The sequence below is a fragment of the Chrysemys picta genome, chromosome 24, assembly GCF_011386835.1.
Source record: "Chrysemys picta bellii isolate R12L10 chromosome 24, ASM1138683v2, whole genome shotgun sequence".
NCBI lineage: Eukaryota > Metazoa > Chordata > Testudines > Emydidae > Chrysemys > Chrysemys picta.
This window is the reverse complement of record NC_088814.1, coordinates 9729496-9749780: the sequence shown is the minus strand read 5'-3', so window position 1 is coordinate 9749780 and position 20285 is coordinate 9729496. Positions and strand designations below refer to the sequence as shown.

Here is a 20285-nt window from a genome sequence, read left to right as displayed (position 1 = left end):
CCAACATAGCAATACACCAAATGGATGGATAAGTGTTCTAGTTGCTGTCTGTGGATATAACTAATGGTTCGATGTCTTACTACATCAGTCTTTGCCTCTGGTTCAAGTCAGGATTGTGACTTTTTCCTTCCCTCATCCTTCTCCCCACAGGTGCTGGAACAATTTGTATAGTGGGGGTGCTAAGAACCTTATAACCAAACTGTAAACCCTGTATATAATGGAAACCACTTCAAGCCGGGGGTGTGGCAGCCCTCCTAGTTCCAGCACCTATTCTCTTCCTCACAAAAAGAAAGTAACTTGTGTATTTCTTGTTCTTTAAAAATTAGTGTACGCTAATGTTAAGGGGGTGAATAAAATTATTTTACTGAAAGTCTGTCCCACTCAAGCTGGAGACGATACACTAATAGGTTTGTCATCACATACAGTAAATCAATAAATTTACAAGAATGCTATAGAAGATTCCAGTGTGAGCTGTATATATGATGATTTAACTTTACTGTACAAACCCGATCTCTAATCAGGAGAAACCTCTGAATCACAGAATGAAAATGTAGTATGGGTCCAGAGTACACCATAAAGCAACCACATGCATTTCTGTAACTTCTGATTTGTAAAGGTTACAGAAGGCCAGTCAAAAACACATACTGCCTGCTAGTCATCTGTTTTCTGTTATGGTGAGCAGTTTTAGGATATAATCAATAGAAATGGCATTTTTTTTCACTACTAGCTGCTTTGTTCCATGTTATTTTAAAGTAATTATCAATTGGTGTTTCCACTTCTAAAGACAGTAATAGGGCCTGTGAAAAGGATCGTGTGACATGTACACACTTGTTTTAGTTTGGTGTAAAGCAAGACCAAAAAAAAAGGATATAAAACACATGGAGAAGGGTATTCAATATAAAAGCCTCTTTGCCAAATTCATTGGACAATCTGGGAAGCACTCTTCTATCCATTGTTCCCCGACTCTGAATCTGTAAAGTGGAGGGAAAAAAAGACTTCTTAGAATTCCTCCCTTCGTAGAGAGGAATAATATTCAGTGAATGCAGCAACCTAAAAATTATTCTTTTAAACGCATACAGCAAAGCACAAGCAGGAATAACTAGCCAAACTCTCATTGCCGCTTCTCAGCACTACCAGGAGTTCAATTTTGCTATCGGACATGCCTAGGCAGCTCCCTCTGAAGTCAAATGGAGTTATGCATGCCTATCTGAGGGCAGAGTTGGGCCCCCAAAGTGCAAAATGGGCACATTGCTTGACACTGCCTTGGGACTTACACAGTTTGAATTACTGTGGGAAAACATGGTCTTGTGGCAACAGAAAAGGATGTACTATTACCAAATGTTTCACAGGAAGCCTGTGGTGCCTTGGGGAGGTCATTTAACCTCTGTGCCTCAGTTTCCTTATCTGTACAATAAGGATGCTAATGCATATCGCACAGGAGTGCTGCGAAACCTCATTTGTTAATATTTGTAACACATTTTGAGGTCATTGGGTTGACGCTGTTAAAGAAGGGCAAAGTATTATTTTCCTAAATGGCCTTATTTATTACTTCTCAGAAGTACAAATGCAAGTGTGGTTTCCTAACGATCATGTGACTGGAAACCCACAGATTCTGAGCTATTACTCCCCTCTATTCTATTAGTAGTGTTTGGCTGACTATTCTGAGCCCACTATTTATGAAAAGGGGGTATGCATGCAGTGGAACAGAAAAAAGGGCTGTTGCATTGTGGGAAGGAATGCTAAAAAAACCAAATTCTGCTATTACCTTGGTTTAATCTCATTGGAGTTAGCCTAGTATAAATGATACTTTGGTCCTTGTTTATAATTTTTGTAAAAACTGCAGCATATTCCAAAAATAAATATAGAAACTGCTCCCATCTACTGGTATTTGAATGGTTCCATTTGAAGTTCAGGCTTCAGCAGAGAGAGGCTCCATCGTTGAGCTGCTTATGAGACAGTAACCACTCCCTCCAACACAGGTAACACCTGCTGAGCAGGTTATGTATGTATAAACAAGCATAATTGTTTTCCTTTCTTGGAGCTTAAGCCAGATCAATAGTAATGTAGTGTGTGCTCTGTTGGGCTGCACCAGCAAATGACAACATTAAAGCCTCTCCATGGGTGGTGGTTCTGCAAGAAAACAAACCTACAGCAAGATGCCTGCTAAAATGGTCAATAGCCTTACAACTGGTACTTGCGTCTTTAAAACTCTGGTGCTGAGAGTCAGGTATCCAAAAGACAAAAGTATTTGTTCTGAATACACAAGCTACTGACCCATACAACAACAAGGGTTTAAAACCGACCTTTTAGATGTCTACATGGTGCTAATGGTGGACAGCAAGTGACCATCTAGATTAGCAAAAAGAACAGGAGTACTTGTGGCACCTTAGAGACTAACAAATTTATTAGAGCATAAGCTTTCGTGGTCTACAGCCCACTTCTTTGGATGCATATAGCTCGGAAAGCTTATGCTCTAATAAATTTGTTAGTCTCTAAGGTGCCACAAGTACTCCTGTTCTTTTTGCGGATACAGACTAACACGGCTGCTACTCTGAAACCTGTCATCTAGATTAGGTTCACTTGTTGAGCACAGTGGAGAGAGTGGTCTATTAGAAAGCTGCTAAGTAATAAATGAGAATTGATGTCTATTTGCAATGACTTAATCAACTGGAGACATAATGTAGTCTCATGGTCAAAGCAAAGGATTGTGAAATATAGAATCATTTTAAAAACAGGAGAATACCTATAAGACTACATGGAAAAATGTAAGGTTAAGCTTCTCTGTGTTTTGACATGCCCCACTATGAACTGTGCCTCTACAAGGGAAGGAGGTGCTCAGCACAGAAAGGGTTTAAGATTAATCACAGGCTGCTTTACCCAGACAAACTGTAATGGGGATCTCTCAGGTGGAGCTGGCAGGGGAAGCTGAGATATTTGTCACAGTTTGACAATTAAGCAAATATGCTCCTCTGGGTTGACTCTACATAAGGAATGAGCTGCCGGACTAGCAGCATATGTGAGATGAGGAAAAAACGTGGCAGTCTAGTGGCAAGAAAGGCCTGGAAAACACTGAGCATTGAGCCATCAATCTTCAAGATTCATGGTATGGCGCCCATTACTTAAAAGATGACTGTATTCCAAGGACTTATAGATGGACCAGCCTAACTAAGTAGTTGGTTTTTTGCTATAGTTTAGACTATTACATTCTAACTACTGGTTGTTAATGACGTTTAGGGGCAATAAGTGCATATGCAAAATGCAGGTTTTGCTTAGAACCAGGAATTTCTGACTGCTGAAGCCAAAGCCCCAAGAAAATAGGCTCTAGGTATATTCACTGCAGGGCATGCATAGGGGAAATTGGGTGTAATTAACCTAACTAGAAACTAGGTGTCACTATAGTATGACACGATGAAACTGAAACAGTGCTGCTTTGGCAAAAACATCAAGAGATTGAATCAAGTCTGCTAGCGTCTAACCTGATGCCTACTAAAAGAGAGTGGCTGTGAGCACACGTGCCATACACTATAGGTACAAGACCTGGAGTCTGCCTATGGGTGGAATCACAAGCTGTCAATGTTCTTCCCAGATGTTACTAGTTTTACATCCTCATTTATATTGTGTTTATAATATTTGATATTTTTCTCTGTAGCTGATGTGTCTGAAATGGATTCAGAGTAATGACCCTTATCCACTAACAGTACAGTCATGTTTGGGGAGAAGAGAGGATGTTTTCATATGTCACAATTATAACTGATAAACTGGCACTGCAAAACCATGGATAAATTTGTTGGTGGTTCTACAGTAATAAAACATGTATTTAAAATATTTATTCTTGTTTGTTACCTTCTGGTTCCTCTTTAGCGATACCACTGTAAACAAGGAATCAAAACAGGTGAAAGTAGAAATGGCTTTAGCCACAAGATGGCAATGGCATTTCTTGGGGGAATGTTAACATTCTAAGGATTAACAAATCATTTGCCTCAAAGTTTTTTCTTCACTTTATTTCTGTTTCACTCTACTTCTGAGATGAAGAGACAAAAGTCCTTCCTGTTGATAGAGGCATAAGACTCCCTATATACTGTAGTGTAACTTGGCAAGAATTTGCCCTCAGAACTGATGGGTTAATCTCTTCCTGTATGAGAAAGTAACCATTAGCCAGACAACTGCTCTAAATCTAAAGCTTGCTTTGTTTAAATGCTCTTTGCAACTCACAGCTGTAGGACAGAAAAGTCTTTGTGATATATGATATTATATAACATGGAGGTCAACCCCAAGGATGAAGCTAGAAACTTTACAGGAAGGAGGTTTTAAAACCAAACTGCAAAGCAAAATTGAAAACTGAGGTCTTGTCTACATGGTAGGGTAATGCACTCTACAGGGTGATTTCTGAACAGGGCCGGCTCCAGGTTTTCTGCCGCCCCAAGCGGGGGGGGGGGGAAGCCGCAGCAGCGCAATCGCTCAGCTCCGCTCTTTGGCGGCAATTTGGCAGCAGGTCCTTCGCTCCAAGAGGGACTGAGGGACCCGCTGCCCAATTGCCACCGAAGACCCGGACGTGCCACCCCAATAGCAGCCGGAGTGCCGCCCCTTGGTATTGGCCGCCCCAAGCACCTCCTTCTTTAGCTGGTGCCTGGAGCCAACCCTGTTTCTGAAGCACAGTGATACATTGCGTTGTAACTGGTCCATGTAGACCGGGGTAGTCAATTTATTTTTTGTCAAGATCCAAATTTCTTGGTCAAGGTATAGTCAAGGTCCAGACTTCAGAGAAACATTTTTCAGACCTCAATAACAATCATGATGATAAGTAAATAAAAGATTTTGCGGTCTGTTCTAAAGCACCTGGCAGTCCGAATTTGGCCCGCAGTCCGCCTATTCACTACCTGTGATGTAGACCTTCTAGTGCGCTTTAATGGAATGCGGTTTGAAACAGAACTTTGTTAAAGTACACTAGGGAACCTTTAGTGTGCACTAAAGCTCACTGTCTAAAAGACAATGGCATGACATAGTCTTAGATTTTTAATCTGAAACACTAAAAAGAACATAGTAAATGTTCTCAGCAGACCAGACTATGGAGCCCCTACTCATGTTGGTGAGCATTTACGCAGGTGACTTCAATGGGACTATTTGCATGAATAAATGCTCACTAGATTTAAGTAAGAGCTCCACATTCTAGCCCAGAGAGTTTAAGATTCTTCTGTAAGTGAAACCAAAATATTTTCTTACAGCTTGTGATTAGTCCCGTAAAAATAATCTCACTATTTGCCTTGTTTTATGTGTGGCAAAGTCTCACTTTTAGTGTTTCTTTCTAAGCCTGCATGGACAACTAAAATTTTCTGATCAATCCAAAGGAGAAAAGCCAAATGTCAGCACTCAAAAACAATGGATAAAACAAAAAGCCTTATTAAATGGATGAAGTCTTCAACCAATGAGTAACCAATCGTTCTTCTGGGTGTTCTAAAAATAGCTCATAAATGCAGCATAAAATCTTATTGTAGAACACACACACACACACACACACACACACACACACACACACACCCCGAATGGAAGTTTTCTGCCAAAACATTAGCTTTTCCTTCTTTATTTTCTCTCCTTATTGCTTTTGTAATGACCTTCAATTAAAAATTCGTATACATTGGTGTGATACAAATCTTCCTGACTATTTTGTGCAACTTGAAATTCCAGAAATTGTTTTTTCTGGTTTGTTAACTTCTACATCTGTATGGGTCTTAGTACTTCCTGCCACTATCTGAGGGTTAGCATGTTTAATGAGAACTAATAAGCAAGAATCTCTGAAGTGATTCTGAACTCCAAAAACCTACTTTCATTTTCTTCTGCTCTAGGCTGTCTTGAGAGCTATGAGAAAGGAGACAAGGATTAATAAAAATTCTCCACATTAACACTGATCGGACATACAATTTAATATACCTAGAGACTGCTATGGAAATATCTTGAAAACACTTTAAGAAGGCATGGAAATTGTTAAAAACTATGATAAGTTAGGAAATCACAGCACTGTTAACACTTAAGATACAAAAAATGAAGGATTATTCTTAATGTTACAATGACTTGTTATAGAATCATAGAATGTCAGGGTTGGAAGAGACCTCAGGAGGTCATCTAGTCCAATCTCCTGCTTCCCGGTGACTGTTATAAACCGTCACAACCTCTACCTGGTTTGTTATTAGACATAGCTAAAGACTCGTTTCTTTGAAGCAGTTCATCCCAGGATCAGCATTTGAGTTTGTCAGTATTGATAATATTAATAAGATATAAGGTTGCAACTTAGTTTGGGACTTTTTTTTTTTGTATCAATGTTATTTTTCTTCATGTAGGAAACTTTGGATTTGGTGCTTTTACATTAGCATTCCTTATGTTGTAAGAAGCAGTGAGGACAGAACCAAACCAAGCAGTGACACATCATGTTACTGCATAGGGTTACAAGTCTGTAACCCTACAAGTTGGTTTGATAACTTTCACCTCCAGGACTAATCAGAAGTGAAAAGATTTTAAAAGAGGTAAAGAGGCAAAGCCTTAGCCAGTTACTGTGACAACCTGCATAGTTATTTCAGCAGGGGAGCTTTTGTTACTTCATGGCAAGATGTCACCTAAAGCAGAGGAGCACAGGGGAACAGTCCGACCTGTACCTCATCGTGGTGGAGGGGCCGTAACATCTGAAGTAGGGGATTGCTCGCTGGAGCTATGCCATCGGTGATGAAGGCTTGTCTGAAATATTGCCTTGGGCATTATGCAAGGTGGACAGATTCAACGTGAACCCTGAAAATAATGGCTAACACAGGCGGCGAAGATACAGGGCAGCAGCTGCACCTAGCTACCCGAGGTGAAGGAGATCGCTGAGAAAGACTCAATGACTGTTGTCGCACAGCGTGAAGCCAGTACTGGTAGACCAGGAAAAGGATTGCGTTACTGCGCCTCCGTCTCATCCTAGGGGGACGAAGTATTTCCCAAGATAATCATTCGCTTTTTTTTTTTTTTTTTTTTTTACCATGAATAACCTAGTACTCAGCACCAGGGTTAAAGCCCCTGCCTTACTTTCAGATGCCTTGTCGGTGCTGTCTCCCCTCGGTGCAAACATGACGGGTTTGTGCCAAAGCCCCCCTGGGGACACGTGTCCTCTGTCGGCAGGCATGGCTGCAGTACATTGTGACAATGCATCCAATTGTATCTAGGATCGCCAACGGTCCACCAAAATTGCAACTTGGAATGTTGCAACTCTTCACAGGCATGGTCATCAGGTTGCTGTCTCACACGAAATGGACTGTCGTGGTATATCAATCGCAGGACTAACAGAAGCAAGGCTGATAGATCACGGACGTCACGAGCTGGAAGATTCTTTACTTCTGTATTTTAGCAGCCCCAACCATCTATATGGGGTAGCACTACTACTGCGAGGTGAGGCCGAGTCCTTCCTGACAACCTGGACACCTGTGTCTCCTCGTTTACTTACTGCACTTCTTAAACAGCGGCACCATTACCTCACTGTCACAGTAGTCTATGCGCCAACAGAGGAATCTGTTGACTCCGTTAAAGATCATTTCTATGATCAGTTGGAACATCTAGTATGCACAGTCCCTCCAAATGATAATCTCGTGATCCTGTGTGACCTAAATGCAGTTACTGGCTCCCTGCAAACTGGGTTTGAACAGGTGATTGGTCATTATGGTTCAGGCACATCCAATGATAACTCTCGCCACTTGCTCACATTCTGTGCTCACATTCCATTCTTGGGCCATGGTTCAAGCAACAACGCATACAGCAGATGTCATGCATCTCTCATGGTGGCGTCACTCAGAAGGAGTTGGACCACATCATTACACACAAGTGTCTCTTTACCTCCTGTAGAGTATATCATGTTGCGGAATGCGTGGCGAACACAGATCAACTTCTAGTGGTCGCCCGCATGGTGTTGATGCTCCAATGAGCAAGTAAGCTCCCTGCAGTGATGAAGCAGTTTTACATCGACGCACTCCATGTGCCAGATTTAGCCAACAGGTTTTGTATTGATGTCAGCAACAGATTCTCAGCTCTAGCTAATCTGCCAGATGACGTGGAGGTTGCCTGGTCTCTGTTCACTTCTACCCTCAACCAATCTGCTGAGCAGACGATTGGCTATGATGATGTTGAATTTGGCTTAGCCAGGGGTGACTTGAAGCCAGCATTCCGTGCCATTTGCAACCTACGTGGTCAAGAGGTAGTCACTACAAATGGCATCCTGAACGACAGCCAAGGCCATCCATGTAAATCGGATGATGACATTCTCTCACGCTGGGTGAAACATTATCACAGTGTTCTGAACCATCCTCCAGCTGCCACTTGTTCAAAGCTGGATCATCTGGCAGTCACTGCAGTTTCGGATCTAGACATTTGTACTGATGCACCAACACTGGATGAAGTGAAGTGTGCCATTGCTAAACTGAAAAATGAACGTGCAGCTGGTGCTGATGGCATTCCCTCAGAGCTGCTAAAATGTGCTATTGATCCTGTAGCAGAATCGCTACTGGCCATCTTTCATCTGGTGTGGAGAACTGTAACCCTGCCAACCGCCTGGAAGGACGGTATTGTGATCTCACTCTATAAGGGCAAGGGACCACGCAGTGAATGTAAGAGCTACAGGCCATGGGCGGTGTGTGAACCGCTGGCTAGCAGAGGCTAGCCCCCGGCCCCGCCCCTTCCATCCGAGGCCACGCCCCTTCCGCATGCCCCGGAACTCAGAGCCCCTACCACTGCGGTTGCCTCTGCCCAGGCTGGCTAGTGCCCAAAGCCGCCCCCCCCCCCGAGCGCCCCCTGGAGCCTAGAAGCACCACCAAAGCAGGACCTTGGGGGCAGAGTGTGGGTTGGGCCACGCCTGGCTGTTTGGGGAGGCACTGCCTCCCCCAGCCTCCCTTACCTGCTGCCCATGCTACAGGCCGATCACCTTGCTCTCCGTTCCAGGAAAGGTGTTTGCGCATGTTTTACGGGCATGCCTGGAGCCTTTGCTACATCGGAAGTGTCACCCCCAACAGTCAGGCTTTACGAGGAACAGGTCCACGTTAGATGCCATTTTGGCCCTTCTCTTGTCAGAGATACATCGTGATTTCAGGAAGCCCCTGCACGTAGCGTATGTTGATCTTAAGGCTGCATTTAATTCAGTAGACTGTGTTGCGTTATGGAAGGGCTTGAAGGGCATAGGTGTCTTACCACTCTGCTGGACTTGATTAGAGAGCTTCATAATGGAACCACAGCCCATGTTCGTCTGTTGAACCGGAGGTCAGCGCCTTTTAAATCAGTATCTGGTGGTAGGCAGGGTAGCGTTCTGGTCCCGCACTCTTTTGTCAGGCAATGGATTTCATAATATAGCATTCCGTCAGGTCCATAGGCATTGAGGTGAGTGAGAGATCACCAACAGACCTTGACTACGTTGATGATGATGATCGTTTAGTACAGAGCCCCGACAGGTTTTGTGAGGCACTCCAGCATAGGAGTCAGCTAAAATTGGTCTCCATGTTTCATGGTCAAACACAAAACTGCAAAATCTAGGACCAGGTCCACCTGAGACTCCATTCTCATTGAACAACGAAACCGTCAAATCAGCTTCCAGCTTTTGCTATCTGGGTTCTATACTTACCAGCTCCTCCAATTCTCACACGGAGGTTCTCCATCGGATTGGCATTGCAGCATCTGCCATGTGCTGTTTACAACAGATATGGAATCAACATCATCTTAGTATGAGCACCAAGTTCAGGATTTATTTGAGCTGTATCCTTCCCAGACTGTTGTATGGCTGTGAAACATGGACACTACGCCACGCAGACTGGACAAAGCTGGAGGCTTTCCACACAAAATGTCAACGTCGTATATTGGGCATCAAGTGGAATGACTTCATCTGTAATGCAGATGTTTATGGTCGTTCAGGTCTACAGACTACTGGGGCCATTGTCCGGAGGCGGTGCCTTACGCTTTTTGGGCGTGTCGCAAGAATACCACAAGATGTTCCAGCAAACACCGTTCTCCGGGTGGCTTGTAATATCCAGGATAAAATTCCACCAACTGAGGGGTGGAGGCGGCCCAGAGACAGACCCCCTATTACATGGGTTCATCAAGTCTGTTCTGATGTTGTACTCTCAGGCCGTCAAGCCTTTGCGGTTGCGCAGGAACGGATCAAATGGCGAACTATCTCTATGGCCGACTGTCTGACTAAGCATTGGGGAGAGAGAGAGTTCATTGGGAGTGACTCTGTCGGGGGGGTGGGTGGGGGGAACAATTTCTATAGAAGCACAAAAAAAATATCTCTCCCCCAGAGATAAATATTCTTCACTGGCTATGTCCCACGCAAATAGCTGTAATGTGTAGCTCTGTGGAAGGGAAGGTTAAACAACACGGGAAGCCCAATGGCAGGAGTGTGCAGTTAGCAAGTGCTCAAAACGGACGTAGAGTATTTCTCAATTGTCTCTCATTTATAGTCTCACATTTACCTCCTGGCTACCCTTGTTGGTTGTTCTCTCTTTTATTGCTGTAATATATTTATATAAGAAGTGCTGAATCATGTCTGAGAAGGCACATATTTTTGAAGTGAAACTAGATGACTCACTGTATCACACTATACTCATTATTAGCCAGTGACTAATATCCTGAGCTTCATTGAACAAAAGCCCTGGATCTAAATCTTAGTTCGGTTTTCTGTTTGAAGTGTTTTTGTTAAAGGTTCTTCATGTTTGCCTGTTGCTGATATACTGTTTTATAACCGGCTTTGATGACAAGACTATCTGTAACCTCTCACTACAGCAATGGTGTATTGTTTTACATTGAAAATGCTGTGAAGTGTAACCTAAAATACTGAATCACAAGGTTACGGAAAATATTATTTATGTTAAAGAAATAAAATTATTTTTAAGCTTCCCGTAGTAGCTTTTTTGTCCCTCATCTTGTAGTATTTGTCCCATGTCGGACAAGTTTGCCCAGTGGTAAGAACAGGGATCTTACTGACACTTGGGTTCTATTCCTACTTCTCTCACTAGCTCGCTATGTAGGTGATCTTGCACTGGTCACTTAGGCTCAAGTTTTCAAATGTGGCTTCTGATTTTGGGTGCCTCTGTTTTTCAGTGGTCAACATGAGACACCCTCTGCTTGACTTTCAGATGTGCTGAGTTACTATTGACTTCAGCTGCGTCTGTGGGTGTTCAACATCTCTGAAAATCAAAATAAGGTGTTTCAAAATGAGCTACCAAAAATAGGTACCCAAAATCAGAGGCCACCTTTGAAAAGGTTGGGCCTCTCTTTGCCCCAATTCATAAGCTTTTTAAAATTTTTAAAATGCATGATATTTAAAAATAGGTAGGGTTTGACTGGTTTGTTCCAGCTAAAATTGTGACTTTTTGCATTTTTTGCCATGACAAAGTTGTGAGTTTTCCAATTTTTTCTATGACAAATACTCAGTCTTAATTAATTGTATGATATGGGCCTTGGAAACTTAAGAGGTATAAAGAGGCTGAAAAACTACTAATTGTAAAGATAAACACATCAGGCCAATAACGATGTAACGAGGACTGTTGTACTAAAAGCAAAGTCTGGATTATTTTATAGTCAGCTTTTCAAAACATAGTGAGTATCAAGAGAATCCAATATCCCATAGGTCATGTTCTAATTAAAATCCTTTCCAGCTTCCAGACAGTCAGGATTGAAAGCCTCAGTTCCCATCAGTATCAAGGAGAGACCACAGATTAGCTACAAGCACCCAAAGCCACTGGATCAATATATGTGACCTTTTCAGACCAGCTCAACTATATTTATAACACTCCAATGAAGCAGTGTTCTGTGAATTAAAAAAATAAAAATGTCATTCCAAAGAGCTCCACAAGGTACAGAGCAGTTTCAACTCCAGATGGACTTTTCCTGCCAATTGAATGAAAAGCCTCTGTGGCAGCTTTGCAACTCATAAGAAGTGCTCTAAGAGAACAGAAATATGTCTTGCTCTGAAATATGTCCATGATGCCAACAAGCTGCATCATGTCAATTTTTTATTGTGAAATATGATACCAGGTGCCACCATCGGATGCATTCTGAACCGTCCTGAAGTCTTGTGTATATGCTTGAAACAGAGCTTAGTCCTGATTCTCAGTCACATTAAAGACCCCCTTATACTACGTTGGCACCAAAAAGCAGCCTTAAATTGGGTGGAACGAGCCCCCAGAGTATACCAGTTGCACTGGGGCGTGATTGGATGGTGTAGCACTGATATGAGGGCCTTAAAATGACCCTGTTCCTAGCCCTTGGATCAGGGATTGGATCGGAGGCATGGTTAGCATGCACTGCACTATCAGTGGGATTTTCAAATGTACCTATGTGACTTTGAACACAAGTCCCATTGAAAGTCGCTGAGACTTGTTCTCCTAAACCACATAAACACTTTTGCAAATCCTGACCTTCAGTTGTTCCTTTCTTCTCAGGGCCCATATGTGGCCATGTGAAGCAGAGTGAAAACTAGAGTAGACCTGAGCCACCTTAACCGTGCCTCAGCTGCAGGCATGTGGTAACTGAGAATTAGGCCAGTTGGATCCACATTCAAAAGTGCTTTTAATGGTGCACAGTTGTTGCCAGTACTTGTGCAATTGCGTTTGTTCAAAGTATGGCTTGCCACTGTTGCAACCTGCATCAAGTCACTCTTGACCATCGCAGTGGTAGTGCTGGTAGAAATCACTGGTGTGGCAGCTGCACCACTGCATTTGGCATGTCTCCCAGCATGCTTTTATAAGGCTCCTACAACTCTTCTTGCACTTACCCTATGCAATATCTCCAGTGCTTCTGACTGTAATTTTATGCATAAAAGTTTTCTGTTCACAGGGTGCAATACAACAGACTCAAGATTTATTTTATTTAAAAAAAGTAAAGACGCTTTTAATGTAATACTGCTGTTATTCAGTTTTAGATATCTGCTATCTTACACACTGAATCATGTTATTTATATAGGCCACAATTCAAAAAACTTGGTATAGCAGCTCTCTAACTGGGGAGATCTGCTTCCACAAACCCCATTTCAGGGATCTGGGTGGGGAACTCTGGGAATGCACCGGTACTGAAACAGCTAGAGGGAATTCTGTGGGAGATCATTGTAAATAGGTTTATGTTAACCAGATTAGCCAGATTGTGGATACAATGCACTGATACAAATTACAAGGGCACAACTCTGCTCTGTAGACAAGGTGTTTGGGATTCTCATTCTTTAGTGGTTCAGGCTGCATTTCCACATGCACATAGTTAATCCCAGAATATATATATATTTTTTTTTTGGAAAACTTTTCTTCTACTGTGGCTGGTAAGCAAGGGAAACACATAAGAAACCCCCTCCCCCCCATTGCACAGTTGTATCTTGTGGAGCTGCCACACAGGGTATGGAGCATGTGTAAATAGTTGGTAATCAGTGGGGGAAATACCCATCCTGCCCTGGGATAATGTTAGGCAGGATTGTAGCTTGTACCTCTGAGGAAGGCTTAGGTTGCTTAATAAAACTTCATGTGGCTGATTTTGAAAAAGGAAGACTGCCATAGATTCTAAGTGGATTGCAGAGCTTCTGTGGGCTTTACAACTAGGGCGGCATCATTAGCTGGATAAGGAGCCATGTAAGTAAAAAATGAGGAGTGGTGTGTGATTTGAAGCACTATCATTTTCACTCCTCTTACCCTGTCTCTACTGGCTTGATTGTAGTTTAGTCGCATGAGTTCTGCAAACCTCTGTTCATAAAGGTGAAGGAGCAGCACAAGGTAGAGACCTGAATTCATTAGCTCACTTTGTGCCTGTGTGCAGAGAAGAAAGCCAATTTATTTACTGTTACTGTAACGCTGGTTTCTAAAGACCTGAAGGACTAGAACCAGTACTCAGTTACTTCAGCCAGAGGCTATATTACCTACCAAACTCACTTATTAAGTCTGAACTATCTTTGTGGCCTGTATTTAATTTCTTAATTACTGTGAGTAGTGACTATCACACACAATAGCCTAGCATAAGGTCTCTGCACTGACATATGAGTGATCTGGTTTAGACTGGATCAGGAAGCTATCAGACTGCAGGGCCAGCAGGGACTGCCAGCATTCCTAAAACACAACATACTAAGGACATAGGGTTGATGAGAGATTCAACACTGATCTTTGGCAAGCAATTAAAGGAGCAAAAGACTCTAAAGAGAGTCCTGTCTAAGGCTCACCTCTGGATTGGTAAATTCGTGAGGGGCTTGGGGAGTGCGGGGGCTAAGATCAGAAGGGTCCATTATGCTCATCTAGTCTGATCTCTGGCATAAAACAGACCATAGAATTTAATCTAGAATGTAACCTGGGATCTTATAAGAAGGAAATTAAAGAGGAGAAAATCAGTTGGGTTCCATACAGCACTAAACAGGAAGAAAACAAATATAAGTTAACTTCTTGGCACAAGTAATGACAAATCTCAGCTAATAATTAACAAAAAGATGAAGCTATGCCATCTTAAACTGCTGTATATTTTGGCACATATCAAATACAATACAGATCATCAGATCTAACATGCAAATGAGGAGTGGGCCTTTCCATAATTAGATGGAAGCTCTCCAGGGAAAACCATGAGTGTGGAGAGTTAGCATGTGGCACTCTTCCCTTTCAATGCTATATCATGGAGTGGAGTTTGCTATGCTGCTGGATGTTTCAGCTTTCTGATATGATGGAAATTTGAAATCCTGACCATTTGTGGGCATTAAAGATCTCACAGCACTTGTAGCAATCATAGGGGTGCTGAAAACCCAGTGTCTTGGGAGCACTCTGGGTAGGTAATTAATTCTGCCTTCCCAAATTCCCCCTCTGTAGCTGAATGTTATTAATTGTGAATCTAATCAATCGGCAGAACAAAATGTAAGAATTATTTTGCCTGGCTTTTGACTATTTTTTTGTTTACGTTTTATTCTATGTAATTAGTGCATCAACCTGCCACTGGTGAAAAGAATCACTGAAATTAACAATTATAACAATTTCCCCTCCAAATACACTGTATCATATTGCTAGCTCAGAATGACAGCCATCTTTCCAGCCCAGAAGTAGTTACATTTCACTGTTGAAGCAGAGATTTAAAAAAAAAAAAAGTGATAATTTTTTTAATGGTGCACACTGAATACTAAACGAACCCTTGAAGTTACTAATAATAGTGCGGTTCTAAGCAGCATGTTCTTGATTAAGAACATTGGCTTAAAAATGAAGCATTCAGGTACAGTAGTCCCTGAGAGGCATAGCCGAAGCACAGAACCAGGAGACAGGTACTCATCAATTCTAACTGCTTCTCTGAACTTGAGCAAGTCACTTGGTCAAACTTTTTCAACAGCATCCTCTGTCAGTGCTACCAGTGTAATAATCCTAAGAGATGGTCATTGATCTGGAAACTACAGCCTTCCTGAAACTACAGCCTTCATCTGCATGGCTTAGCACTTACAAAATCTCCTCAAATCGTTTTTGGAAGCTGTATTTTCATTGGCACTTATGGTGTTTTTGCTTGTTTGTGTTTTTTTGGTTCCATTCAGACAGGGAATTATATTCCAAGCCATGATGTTCTCCTCTGCGCTTTCAATGGGTATCTACAGACAATCTCTTTCTAAGTGAACCTTTATATTCATATACATTTTACAGCACAATGGCAAATCAATCAGCTAGAAAATAGTTTGGTGGTATCACTTCTATCAAAGCATGCTGGGAAATCATTTACTTTTTTATAACTAAATAAGGCCTAGAGCGATGCAGATGGGGAAATATACATTGTTTACTGCAAATAATTTGAGAAACACAATCTGGTAGAAGTGGCTATCTTCTACGAATCAGTGGGAAAAACTCTGGCACACTGCAGTATTTATTTAGATTTCTATAAATGCTAAATAGCATATCTATCCATATGCTTTAGGTGCTTTTGGCATAACTAGAATACATCACAAATAATACTTAAAAGTGCATCAGTACAAACAGATAGAAATCACAACCAGCAAGCAAGACCTCCCATTACCTTAATTCCCCATATCTCTCCAACAATTACTCATCCTTACAATTCCACCCATTTTCAAATGCCTAGGAAAAGAGATGAGCTTTGCAGTATGTCCTTAAATGTGTGAATTTGATGTGTTGAATCATCAAACTGTACCCAATATAGGTACAGCCTGTAATTCTGTAAAACACTCTAAAGTTTGAAAAGGGGTATGTGTGCTTATCACTTTAGTCTGTTTATGGTTCAGTGTGATTATTCCAGAGTGTAGAGACCCTGCTATTTGACAATATGCTCTCTTTCACATTTTGCCACTCCCCCACCAGCATGACCTACCCTGTCATTCCTGTCTCCCTTTATGAACAACATTTATCTTGTTTCTGAACAAGCTGACCCCATCACCATCTTATAGTAAAGTATTAGCACTCCATGCTTGGAATATTTATTTTCTGGAAAATTAAGCTACTCTTTGGCAGGCATAAAGCTAAAAAATACTAAATCTATTATATAATATATGGAGATATACCTATCTCATAGAGCTGGAAGGGACCCCGAAAGGTCATGGAGTCCAGCCCCCTGCCTTCACTAGCAGGACCAATTTTGCCCCAGATCCCTAAGTGGCCCCCTCAAGGATTGAACTCTCAACCCTGGGTTTAGCAGGCCAAAGCTCAAACCACTGAGCTAATCCTCCCATCACTATTATGATGCTAGGTTTGTTTTCTTACAGCTCTCAATATCTCTCTATCTTACCCCTGCATTTTTCTGTTTAAAATAAATTTATTTAACTTGTTTCACAAATAACACTTTAATATTAATAATGGAATGATGTTCAATTCCTTGAAAATAAAAAATCCACCTGAATCTTCTGTTTGTCTGTGTATTTTTTAAATTGTAAGATGCTGCAGAGGACAACTAACCTTGGCTAGTCTCCCCCTCAAGAGGCTTGCACATTGCAATGTCATCTCTACCTAGCAAACAAGAATGTTATTCCCCATCTCCAAAGGTAATTACAAACTTCCTTCACTCAAAGCCTCATGATACTGGGCAGTTTTGTGAAATGAACTGTGATTATTATTCTCTGACTCTTATTACTCAGGGGCTTTTTTACATTTCTTTAAATCGGGGTAAAGAAGCATATCTCTTCCTTGCAGTTTAGCTGGCTTCAGTGCACGATGGCAGATCATTACACGCACAGAGTACTGCAAGCCAGCAGTAGCAAAATAGGATTACAGGCCTTTATTTGGAAAGAGTCCGTTTCTTACCCGAGACTGTTGGTGATTTCTGTAATAGTCATTCACATCAAAATCATCCAGATCAGCTATCAGGCTCTGCTTACACAGTTCACAGGTTTTCACTGCCCCCAGCTCAGCACCTGAAATTAAATGAGGAATTAAATACTGAACTTGTAAGTCCATATTGAGCACAGAGGCTCCGTATATTACAAAATCACTACTATATGGAACCTTTATTTTTAAGCCATTTTTTTACTCAATTGCTAGCTTTGAATCTAAATTCCATTGAACTCTATTCTAATCATACCCAGTCTTATGTGAGCTTTGTATAATGGTTTTAAATACTAGCTGTATTGTCTATTACACTCCATGTGATGTATAACCATTTACAAAACTGTAACAGATATGGGTCACAAATGCAGGAGTTATGAGATGCATACCTTGATCAATATGGTTTATTTGACATAGAAAAGTAATATTTATATGTTCATTTGTTTGAAACAAATGTAAGTTCAAGTAATGTAAGTGGCCATTCAGGGCCAGATTTTCACAACATTTCAGGGCCAGATTTCCAAGGCCTCAGCACCCACAACTGGGACCAGATTTTCTGATCAGTTCAGTTCCCATTTAGGTTCCTAAATGAAAGCCAGATTCTCAAAAGTCCTCCACTCCCATTGTGACACTTATGGCCAGACTTTCAAAAGAGTTCAGTCACCAACATGCACCCAGTGTGTTGAGATCTTTCGGAAATCTGGCTTTTTAGTCCAGTGCCTAAATGGAAACTCAGCTTTTCTGAAAATCTGGCCCTAACTATATGGGCCTGGCCCTTAGGGACCAACTCACTCAAGACTGACAGTATGATGTGAAATACTCTTTTCTCTTGCTTGTTACCTATAAATGTATGTATTGTTATACTGTAGAAAAATAACCAATAACAGAGTCCAAGATAGATTTTGTTTTTTTCCCCTTGCAAGTTGAAGAGTCAAAAAGCGGAGTTGAAAATGGTGAGTAAGATCTAACTCAGAGGGTCAGTTTTCTTTCTGGCAGGCCATTTCATGAGAGAAGTCTTCGTATCGAGCCCTCTCTCTTATCAACACCCACCGCTTGCTTCTCCAGGTCCTTAATTCCACAAAACACTAGAAGTCTGCTTGTAGTCCAGGAACCACATTTGAAAAACAACAACTCCAGATAACCAGTAACACACTTCTATTTGTATTTGTTTTAAATATTTTGGGCTCCTTCCCACTGAAGTCTGCAGGAATTTTGCCACTGACTGCAGTGGAAACGAGACTGGACTCTCTGGCTATTCTCTCTTTGACGACATAGTGAGACCTATACGTTCTGAAACAGAATTTCATTCACTGAACTGGTGGGGATAGTGGTGAAAAAGAGAAAAGGTGCAGGAAAATTCCACCCAAGTATCAAGTAAAATATAACAATAGCATCCACACCAAGTCTCTACACTCAAGGCCTCATCAATACCAACCAAATAAAGGTCCAGTGTGCTGCCTAGTATTTTCACTGGATGTCTTTCCTGCCCTCCCACATCATCAAAGAAGGGAACAATTGTCTCCAGTTGCTTTCCACCATAAAAATGACACTGAGACACACCTCAATAAAGAGGAGGAAATTAATAAAATCCGTGTTTAAAAAAAACAACAAAAAAACCTCAAGTAGATTTTCACCCCCAAATGGAAGAAATACTAGAGTCTCCATGAAATCCTCTTGGGACTTTGCTATTGCCATTGATTTTTTTGTGGAAGGCAGTCAGATATTGTGGTGGCGGGTGCCTGTATAAAACTCTAAGATAGAACAATGGGTTCCAGTTGCTTTGGGGCCCACTGTATTATATTTAATATGTGGTTAGTATTGTTTAAAAGCATGTGGCCTTCTATAAACTTTATTTTCAATACCCAAGAAATCTAAGGTTATTACAGATACTCAGATCAGGGCCTCACCCTAAAGCCAGACACCTAAAAAAAAATCCTTTGCTGACCAGAAGTCCCATTTTTGCCCATCCAAACACATAACTAGTCAAATACCAAATGAATTTCCAGTATACCATCCCAACTCTCCCTCCCCTTGCTAGTGTTCTTTCTCACTCCGGCTCCCAAGCTGCCTGGCTGAACTCTCCCTGAACCCAGGGCAGGAGCTAGGGAAGTAGCTAACTCCCCGGATACTGGGCTCAGTCAGGAATTTGAATAAGGATTAAGAATCTGCATTTAACTGCTACAGCCTCTGCTGGTGAAGAGTAAAACAAGGTTGGTGTGGGCTCCTGTCTTCTTGAATCTAAGAAAAGAATTTTTGATACAAATCTAAACAGTAAGTTCTCACAATATATGGAATTAAGTGATAAACTTGCTTATTGTTATCTCTGGAGGCTGAGACCTGTTTCTGTGACTCTTAGATGACACTGACTCCTCTCCTTCATTGCTAGCTGCTAAATTGCACTAATAGACAGCTAAAACACACAAATGTATGCTCAATATTCCTTTTCCATGCAAGCAATGGCTTAATTGACGTGTGATTTCACATGTAAGGGGGAGTGGTTTACAGGACAAGCTTTGTATTAAAATATGGTCCATATTATGGAAAACTTTGCAAAACCCTGCTTTGCAATTCACATTTATAGCACAATAACGTTGTTGATCTTCATTCAGGACAAGAATGGAAATACAATACCTGGACTGTTTCAATTTAGTATTAGTGTGTATTGACCAAGTTGGGGGATGAAGATAAGGGAAGCTTGCATAGCAATAATTGTCAGTGTACCTTTCTCTAGCGATCAGTTACTTTCATAAGCACTAAAATTCATCCTATGCAGGTTCCTTCTCCCCCTATTTCAATATTAAAAAAAAAAAAAAGTTTATCTCGCTTTATGGATTTGTCATTCAACATGCTCCCTTTCCTCCCCATTAATTAGTCTTACCTGTGAAGTTTATGGATCCTACAAATTTGATGTTCACATGATACCGCTGGTAATGTGTAAATCCCTCAGCGTTTGATATATATTTTGGCTTATTTTAAATGGTAAACTCTGGAAATTTAGAATTTTAGTTGTGCTCATCTGTTGATTTA

The 20285-nt window shown here is 41.4% G+C and overlaps 1 protein-coding gene and 1 long non-coding RNA gene across 14 annotated transcripts in view; one reads left to right on the top strand and one right to left on the bottom strand.

Annotated features, from left to right (window-relative positions):
* Nucleotides 1–339: 339 nt before the first annotated feature.
* MARCHF10 (membrane associated ring-CH-type finger 10) overlaps nt 340–20285 on the bottom strand; it is a 67348-nt gene continuing 47402 nt past the window's right edge. For 10 of the 13 annotated variants that reach the window (XM_042844045.2, XM_042844048.2, XM_005311045.4 and 7 more), the window contains 3 exons: nt 17238–17347; nt 13671–13784; nt 706–971 (listed from right to left, as the gene is read on the bottom strand). In XM_042844045.2, coding sequence (XP_042699979.2) covers nt 834–971; nt 13671–13784; nt 17238–17347 — 362 coding nt within the window. In that variant the 3' untranslated portion in view covers nt 706–833. Of the gene's footprint in view, nt 972–5671; nt 5854–13670; nt 13785–17237; nt 17348–20285 lie in introns of those variants that run through there. The other 3 variants (XM_042844046.2, XM_065577494.1, XM_065577491.1) reach the window with 2 other exon arrangements.
* The window catches only part of LOC122172548 (uncharacterized), a 37629-nt gene continuing 36758 nt past the window's right edge, over nt 19415–20285 (top strand). The window contains exon 1 of the long non-coding RNA XR_010594749.1: nt 19415–19529. This is a non-coding gene — a long non-coding RNA (uncharacterized LOC122172548). The remainder of the gene's footprint in view (nt 19530–20285) is intronic.